The sequence below is a fragment of the Hydra viridissima genome, unplaced genomic scaffold (assembly GCF_058129835.1).
Source record: "Hydra viridissima isolate aposymbiotic clone 2 unplaced genomic scaffold, HvirCarnegie_v1 scaffold_10, whole genome shotgun sequence".
Taxonomy (NCBI): domain Eukaryota; kingdom Metazoa; phylum Cnidaria; class Hydrozoa; order Anthoathecata; family Hydridae; genus Hydra; species Hydra viridissima.
In genome coordinates this window covers 16,509,734-16,519,593 of record NW_028324309.1, presented here as the reverse complement: position 1 = coordinate 16,519,593, position 9,860 = coordinate 16,509,734, and the positions used below count along the sequence as shown (strand labels likewise).

The following is a 9,860-nucleotide window of genomic DNA, read 5'->3' as shown; positions in this document are numbered from 1 at the left end:
CCATCGATATTCAACTGCATATAAAGAGCTGAGAATTTTGCAATTTTATCATAAACATGATTTAATATTTGTTAAACTAATTGCCGAACCAAAATAAAAATAATCACCACCGGCTCGATATGCAATTATAAAATTGCGTTGAGTTTTTTAAATAGGGAAATCAGGATGAAACAGACAGAGAATACACAGTAAAGATGACAAAGCAGTCAAATTAACACTAAACTGAACAGCCCAATCATCTAATAGGGTAGTCAAATGTGATGAGAATGTTTCATCATCATTATCATTACCAAGATTTTAAATATGATCAAGTTCAGTTTCAACATTAACATTGTTATCATAAAATATATTAACAAGAGTAGCAGGAAAGTTGTATTTTGTATGAGGGAGCAACAGTTATCTCACCAAAGGAGTTCTGTAGATTTACTATTCCACAATTGATATCTTCATTAAATATTTGTTGCAAGCATTTTGAACTAACTCTAACTATATATGTAACAAGAAGCATGCATTATCCAGAAGTTAAAACTGAAAAATATATAAACATTTAATTTGGATGGTTCACTCTTATATTGAATTGCTAAAATGAGGGAAATGACCATTGACAAAGTCATTTCATGAATGTAATGTAAATGACAATAGATTACAACCAAGGTCACTTAAAATGAGTTTAAAACTAACTTAAATTAAATAAGATTATTTTAATGACAAGTAATAATAAAGTAACATATAATAATAAAAACAAAGATAGATTAATAACAGCAAAAACAAAAACAAAAATAAAGATAATAACAATATATATATTGTTATTATCTTTATTTTTGTTGTTCTATTAATGTTATTCAAACTGTACAAAATTACTGTAATAATGTGTGCTAACATAAGTGAAATTTACATTATTTATATCATACTACATCCAAACTTTTTACAGTAATATTTACTACTGTAAGAGTTAGGATGTAGCAAATGCTATTCTAATTACAACATATTTGTTAATGCTTTTACAAAAATATCACCACTTTGTTATAATAGCAAACGTACGTTTGGTGACGATTACGGCCAAACGACGTTTGGCCGAAACTCTGTAGCCGCCACAATCAGGCCAGTGTTGGGCCAATAACAAATGCTATCGCAACGGCATACGACTAGTTGCCAGAAGGTTGCCAGACCTGCGTCAGTATTGGCCCGTAACTAGTATAGTCAACACGGCTTGCGATGATTCGCCGGAATTCTGGCCCGGTGTAGAGTGCTGTCTAGGAAGCTGCTAATGCGCGAATCCCACGCCTGAATAAGCAAGGGTTGAAATGTCTAACAGTCCTAATTCTATATATGCATATTATTTTAGGCCATAAAATCGAAATTGTCAACAGAAGAAATATTTTGTAAGGTAAATACCGAAGCTGACTTGATCAGAAAATTGTTATATAAAAACTGTCAACGTTCTTCTCAGTTTGCTGTTGTACTCGATGGCGCGAAAAGAGAAGAGATACCCGCTGAATTTTACGGTCGTGCACATTTTACATTTCCAAAAAACTTCAACGGTTCTGACAGAAATTGGAAATCACTATTGGGCTACGTACTTGATATTAACCCCATTTATCTCCAGCTAAAAGACCTTTTGAGGAGCAGTTGAAAAAGACGATAACAACAGCTGACACTTTCCGATTTAAGTTTTTCTTGTTAACTATTATACAATCAAATGCGTGTTTTTTCAAAAAAAGTCTTGAACGGCGTGAACTAGTTCCACTTTTGCATATAGTTTTTTCATGCTTATTTTTTTTTTTGGGACTTTTTTAAAATAAATGCCTTTGTATTCTTACTAGGGCTGATGGAAATAAAAGAATTCGCTTTTCACCAAACATCTTATTGCGGCAACTAAAACGTTGTTTTCAAATATATTCATTTTTAATGCTGTTTCTATAATTTGTTGTTTTGTTTCTATAATTTTTTTTGTTTCCATAACTTATCATATTTCTTTGATTTACTGTTTTGATATAATGTTAATCATTGTAAAGCTTTTACTTATGAATCAGTTCAAGTTGTAATAACCCAAACAGCCTCCCGTTATAGGCGAAACGCTTGCCCAGTTACGCTTGCGACAGCGGCGCGATGCCAGCAATTGATGACGGCCCAATATCAAAACGGCCTATGGGCCAGCATCGCTAGCCAGCCCGGGATCATTTTCCAGGACTCGTCCGTGATCGTATTCTAGTACTGACCCGTTACTTTTAACCAATATACATACACTAGCATGGGATTATTAGCCCATTATGAAGAAAACGTGATATCGCACAAAAAGAAAACACAAAAATAAATATTTTTTAAAATTTATTCCAATTCAAATCGACAAAAATAATATTGATAGTACAGATATTATTGATTGTTTGAAATAGTACTATTTATTCAACAATTTTTTTTTATTCTTCCTGAGCTTTTCGTCCGCCATTTCAATCTCCTGAAAGCTGAAAATTGATGCTTGATGCTAACGAGTTTAAATGATTTGTTTTTACAGCACCTAAATGCAAAATTTAACTTTAATGCATGACTACATTGTTTATAAATATACAGTCCCTGATCAAATTAATAGGCCACGTTGCAATTTTTGTAATTTTTCTCATTCTAGTGATTTTTTCTTAAAAAATACAGAAACAAATTTTTTATTTCTACAATTATTATTGATATAATTATTTCCTAACACAAAATACACAAAATTTTGATAAGAATATGTTTATTAAGAGAAAATTTCAATATTTTATTGATCCTCCCTTATTTTTAATCACTGCACAAAGGCGATTTGGCATATTATAGAGACAATTCAAAGCCATTTCTATCAAACGTGCATTATGGTTCCAATGCCAAATAACTTTTTCAATCAATTGGGTCCTATTTGTGACCTTTTCGGTGGAAATTTCTCTCTTTAATAACTCCCATACCTTTTCTATAAGGTTTATATCCGGGGAGTTCCCTGGCTAATCTATTAGTGGAACTTTTTGAGAAGCTAATAAATTTTTAATGGATTTTGCTGTGTGGCATGGGGCTCCATTGTGCATAAATACTTTTTTTTGCTTATTTGGAAACCACTCCTTCATTTGAGGTAAAAGACAAAACAAACAAGTTTCAATAACTTTTTTGTATTAATCCTGTTTTAATATTCTATCTACAATGAACAGTCGACAAAGGCTTCTCCCGCTGATAACTAAAAAAACATAACTTCAGAAGGATGTTTAATGGTTTGGATTACACAATCTTCATGGAATTTTTCATTGACAGCCCTTTTGACATATTGAGCCTTTTGAATCATAATTTCTATGGTAGACTCATCGTTGAAGCATGCCTGAAGAAAATCAGAATAAAAATTATTACAGAATATAAAGACTGAAATATTAAGAAAAAAACTTCTAATCGTTGTATTATAATGACTTACCAATTTCCATTCATCAACAGTGAAACTGCGATACTTCTTTACGCAATCCAGGTGTCTATTTCTCTGTGCTAATTTTGGCTTTTGTGCTGGCCTTCTACTTCTAATGCCCAATCCATGCAAACTCCGTCGAATAGTGATTGTCGCTACATTTATTCCCACCTCATTAAACTTGCTGGTTATTGCAGAACATGTTGCAAATCTACTTTGTTTTAATATTTTTACTAGCATTCTCTCATTCCTGGGTGTTATTATTTTTTTTCGACCACATTTGCCTTGTCTCCAAACATATAATGGAAGGCCATTTTTATGGAACAAAATTGTTGTTCCAAATTTTAATTTGTCTATATATATATATATATACATATATATATATATATATATATATATATATATATATATATATATATATATATATATGCAATAAAATACACATTTACACATTTATATATATATATATATATATATATATATATATATATATATATATATATATATATATATATATATATATATATATATATATATATATATATGGCCACCTTTAGCTTTGAATATCGCTAGGCAGATAAGTGGCATTTGATCAATCAATGGTGGAGTTTTTCGGACTTCTCGATCTAAATGATCCCACAATAACTCAATTGGGTTACAATCAGGATTCTGCGTTAGCCAATTTATGGCCTTCAACAACCCTTCCTCTTCTTTTTCATTTAAATATTGCTTAACCACTTTAGTAGTGTGTTTAGGATCGTTATCTTGTCGGAGCACGAATCGTTCGCCAATTAATTCGGTTCCACAGACTAAAACATTTTCTTTCAAAATCTTTAAATAGACTTCTTTTGTCATTTTTCCGTCAATTTTGGCGATTGATCCCACTTGGCCACTACCGAAACAAACCCAAACCATTATATTCCCACCTCCATGCTTAATTGTTTGCATAGTACATTGCTCCAGCATTCTTACTCCTATCCAACGACGAACAAATAACCAGCGTTTATTCCCAAAATTCTCAAACTTTGATTCGTCTGACCCAATTACTCTATTCCACTCTTCTACCATCCAATTCTTGTGTTCTTTGGCTCAGACTAATTTTTTTTTGTTTGTGGATGGTTGTAAGACGTGGTTTTTTAACAGCCACACGACCTCTAAGCCCTACAAGAAGTCACCTTTATACTGTTATAAGAACATTAAAATGAAATAATTAATTTGAAAGAATGAGAAATAAAGTTAAAAAAATTTTCTTTCCAAAAATTTATAGTTTAAAATCAATCAAATCATTAATTTTCGAAACCTATAGATTTATTAACTTTTTAAAACAGAAAAAAAAAAAATCTTATAACACACTCAGCTTAAATGTTTAACTAATAATGAGAATAAACAAAATAAAAAGTAGTCTTAATTAAAAATTTATTAATTTTACAATACAAGTGGATATCGCTTAAAAATGTTTCTGTTTATTTCATTTTGTAAATAATAACAAATTTAATAATGTAAGAGTATATTTCTATTAAAAATATCTCTCTTATCTATGTTCTAACAGTACTTTATGATGAGACCAATATAGACACTCTTAATTAATTTTATTTATGAGTTAAAACACGTTTTTTTATTTTTGTAAAGTACGTCCAAACTTACGGACGGTAGCGTGTGTGTGTGTGTGTGTGTATATATATATATATATATATATATATATATATATATATATATATATATATATATATATATATATATATATATATATATATATATATATATATATATATATATATATATATGTATATAATAATAGTGGAACATGGAGCAAGATGACGAACGTTTTGAATAGCAATTACATCTTATTCAATAGCTGTTTCAATAAGTAAAATTTTATCAAAAAGTGGAAAAAAATTATTATGCGTCACATATGTATAAAAAAAACCCATATAAAATTAAAGATAGCCTTGAAAAAACTCATTAACCAAAGTTACCTCAAATTATTATCTTGCCCCATATGCGGGGCAAGATGGTGACTTTAAAAAAAGTAAATTCCATTACACCATTACCTTCTCAAATAACACGATATCATAAATTCTAGCTAATAAGATACGTAATACAAACGTTTATGTAATTTTTTAAACAATTAAACTATATATTTATATAGGGCTATGCAAAAAAAAGTCTACTAATCAGTTCATAGCAAATTCCAACACAACAAAATAAAGTAAATGTCAAACAAAAAATTGTAATGCATAATAAAGCAATGTAATAATGACTAAGCTGCACAAAAGTTATTACAGTGCAGGTTTGTAGTAAAAAATGTGCTTTGGCGAAACGACAAACGAGTCATCTTGCCCCGTTCATCTTGCCCCAAGGCTACTTAATTTTCAAAATAACTCAGAACTCTACATAAATAAGCTTATATTATTTTTATTATTATAATTATACAAACTAAATAATTAGCTTGGTTTATGTTACATTACTTAAAGTTTCACGCAATAGCGATCATCAGATGTTACAAACCGTAAAAAGACGTAACGACAAAAAATGGGAAAAAAGTGCTACGGAGTGTCTGCTATAACCGCATTAAAGTTTTTTATTAAAAATTTAGTTTTATGACGGCATTTTGATGTTAGCTCGCTTCGTTTATTGAACAAGCCTAGTTTTGACGTAATAACGTGATACTTATACCACCTGTCTTTAAAGGTTTTTTCCGCCAAAACGTGATGCAGGATCTCGAAAACGAAACGTTATTTGGTTTAACCCTCCGTTTTTACTGAACGTTAGAAAAAACGTCGCAAAGACATTTTTGGGTTTAATTAATAAATGCTTCCCTAGAGACAATAAATTTCAAAAACTTTTTAACCGGAACAACGTAAAAGTTAGTTACAGCTGCCTCTCAAATATTAAGAAAATTATTACTGCTAATAACAAAAGAATACTATCTAAAGCTACTGACAATAATAGCCAATCATGCAAGCGCCGACAAACCACTCTATGCCCACTAAATGGAAATAATATACTCGCTATACTTATTCTACGCTGTATTGAGCACTCTTACTGGAAATATTAACATAATTTCTACAATTCTGTATATATATATATATATATATATATATATATATATATATATATATATATATATATATATATATATATATATATATATATATATATATATAATGAGAATTTAATGAAAAGAATTTATGATCAAGTTGAAGAGGAACTTATGAAAAGGATTTGGTAAAGAAATGTATTTGAGTAACTTTCAATTTGCGTTATTGTAAGTATTAATGTATTGTTATTTGTACGATTTAATATTAAGAGAATATATATATTGATGAGAAATAATTGAGAATATTAATTAAGAAAAATAAGTAAGAGAAGAAAAATCAGTCGTAAGTCTTTTTATTTTTGCTTGCATTTTGAGTAAGTCAATATTATAATTAATAATATTTTTATTATTGCTTTATGCGTTAAAAATTGTTATTAAAAAGTCTGATGCTCCAATCGCGCTAATGTTACTATAGTCACATTTAATCATCACATCTTTAATATAAAAATAAATAAATATTTATAAAATAAAAATTATCAAATCCGCCGCCCTCACATTTGTGTCCACCTGGTGTATTTGGTTTACTCGCTCTTTTCCTCGTTCGAATGTAGCGTGTTTGAGTCGGGTAAAACTTAAAGATAATGTTTACAATTTTCTTCATCTTCCCTCCTCACACTACTGTTAAAGTAGTTACGAAATATGGAAGGAAGGAGACCGTGTTGTTGATCTTAGACAAATGAACAATTTAGAAATTGGATTAAATCATAGAAACGAAGAACTTTGGATGTAAGAAACAAGATGTCAACAGGGAAGTTTCTTGGGCAGAAATGAATTATTCGTATTGCTCTATTTTAAAGTAAAACAATTTTAGAAAGACAGACGGTTTTAGATTGTACCCAAACTTGGCATGCATATAGTAAATACGAACCAAAAATTGAGTGATATATAGATGGTAATGTTTTAAAATTAACGTAGTGTCGAATTTTTGCTAACATGCCGTTGGAAAGGTTTAACTTGAGAGCAAGGATATTTATGTGTGTTTTAAAAGAAAGTTTCTCATCTATCACAACACCAAGATAAGTTATGTTACTAGACAAAGGCAGCTTTTAGCCACTTATCTTAAAGTTCAAGTATTTTGGAAGATTCTTGTTTTTTTAGAAAAGTTAGTACACTGCGTCTTAAATATTACCATTTCTTTTTTTTTAGTATTCAATGAGATTTTATTTACTCGGAGCCATTGAACAAGACTGGCCATATCCTCATTAATATATTTATTTAGTTTTTTGAGGGAGTTTTTCGTTAATTGAAGATTTATATCATCAGCAAAATGATACGTATTTGAATGTTTGATAGAAAGATTAAGATCATTGATGTAAATAAGAAAGAGAAGAGGACCTAGTATGGATCCCTGAGGAATATCAATTCAAACGCTTATAATGTCTGAGAAGGTGCCAATTAAAGTGGCAAACTGTTGAAGATTGGAAAGGTATGATTCAAACCATTGCAAGTGTATGCCGCGTACACCATCATAGTTAAGCTTTGATAGGTGAATGTCATGGTCTACGGTGTCAAAAGCTTTTTGTAAATCAATGAAAACCCCACATGCAAAATTACCATTATCAAGAGCAACTCTTATACTTTCTGTAATTTTGATAAAACTGCTGTTTGTTCAAAATATAATAAAAAATTTCGATTAACTTTTTAATGAAATAATTGACATTATTTTCTTCTTTTATAAAGTCATCCCATTCAACATTTGAAATATCCTGGATAAATTCAGCTTTTTTAAAGTTTTTAAAGCACCTCCTAAAAATAGGTTTAGGTGAAGTTTGCGCTTTGGAATACGGCATTATTATGAACTGAGCAAAATGATCAGATATTGAAGCAGTAAGCTTGCGTGAGATTATATCAGATGAATAAAAATTGAAACAAAATGTTATCAATTACTGTTTCAGAATGAGTGGTTATGCGTGTAGGCTGTATAATAAAAGGAAAAAGAGAATTCGAAACAATTGATTTTAAAAAAGGTGTAACTTCCTTGGATGCATTGTGTTTGAGCAAGTCAAAGTTGAAATCTCCCATTAACATAAAATTTTTTTTATCCAAGCTAATTTTCTCAAGAAGAGAATTTAGATAATGATCAACAGATTCAGATGGACACAATGTTGGATGACGATATAAACAACCAACTATTAAATTGCTTTTTTTTAGCATTTATCACTTCAATAAATATAGATTCGAGTTGTTTACTTTTAACCAGGATTAAGTCAGTTCTAACTTTAAAGTTTAAACTAGACTTAATTTACATCAAAGCACCACCTTTTTTAACTTTAGTTGGCGTGTGAACAGATACATATCCGTCTAAATCAACATTAGTTATAGACACATCTTTATCGTGCAGGTTAAATTCAGTTATCCCAATAATATCAGGCATAATACTAAAAGATGCTATTGGTGTTTTAAAACTGTCAATATATGGTAGTGAAGATATATTTGTATGGAGATAACTTACAGAATTTCGGGATAACTCTTTGTACCTAGGAATATCTACATATTTGCAGCTAATTGAAGTATAAGATGAGTCATTGAGGTCCCCAAAATGGTTTTTCAAATTTGGCTTATCGTTTTGCTTTTTTCATATGTCAGTTTGTCAACTCGATTACATTTTATGTGTATCCACTTGTCACATAGATCACATTGGATTGCTGAGTGATTTTTAGCTACCGCTTTAAGGCAAATGCCACAAGGTTGTTTCACTACCATCATTAAAAAGTTACAGAAAAAAGATTTAAAAAAAAAAAAAATTCTAAGTTGAGTTGCATAACAAAGAAAATCAAGAAAAAAAAGTAAACGTGTGATACACAATAAGTATATTATCTAAGAAGGAAAATAATATGTTAACTTTACTAATTATTAGTCTATTATTACATAAGCTTATATAAGAAAATATATACTTAACCACTAAAAAATCTATAGATAAAAACTTTTCATACTTCTTTTTCATTGATAGCAGTTGTATTTTTTCTTTATCGTAACAGGTTTTTGTGTGTTTTCTTGTCTTGGCTTCTTGTTTTGTCTGATTTTTAATATGAAAATGATATTAATATTTACTTTTCCTTCCTTTTTTAATTTTTTAAACTTACAGTCAACTTTATCTTTTGATTTTCAATAGAAATATTTTTTCCGGTCTCTTTGAGATTTTCACGGAAGCATATTTAATCAAAAATTCTTTTTGAAATACCTTATTTACTTTCTTTACCTTTTCCTTTTTCTTTTCCTTATACGATCTTTTCTTTTACAATCTTATTTGTCCAAACTATCTTCTACTTTTCAATTTAAACTTAATAAGTTTCTATTTAGCTTTTTTATTTTTCTTCGCCATTAAAAAAATACAACTGTCCAAGTTAA

The 9,860-nt window shown here is 29.5% G+C and overlaps 1 protein-coding gene across 6 annotated transcripts in view; it reads left to right on the top strand.

Annotated features, from left to right (window-relative positions):
• LOC145181770 (uncharacterized) overlaps window positions 1-2,048 on the top strand; it is a 32,081-nt gene extending 30,033 nt beyond the window's left edge. For 5 of the 6 annotated variants that reach the window (XM_090065515.1, XM_090065514.1, XM_090065517.1 and 2 more), the window contains one exon: window positions 1,346-2,048. In XM_090065515.1, the coding sequence (XP_089921641.1) occupies window positions 1,346-1,633 (288 nt within the window). In that variant the 3' untranslated portion in view covers window positions 1,634-2,048. The remainder of the gene's footprint in view (window positions 1-1,345) is intronic. The other variant, XM_090065516.1, reaches the window with a different exon arrangement.
• Window positions 2,049-9,860: the final 7,812 nt, after the last annotated feature.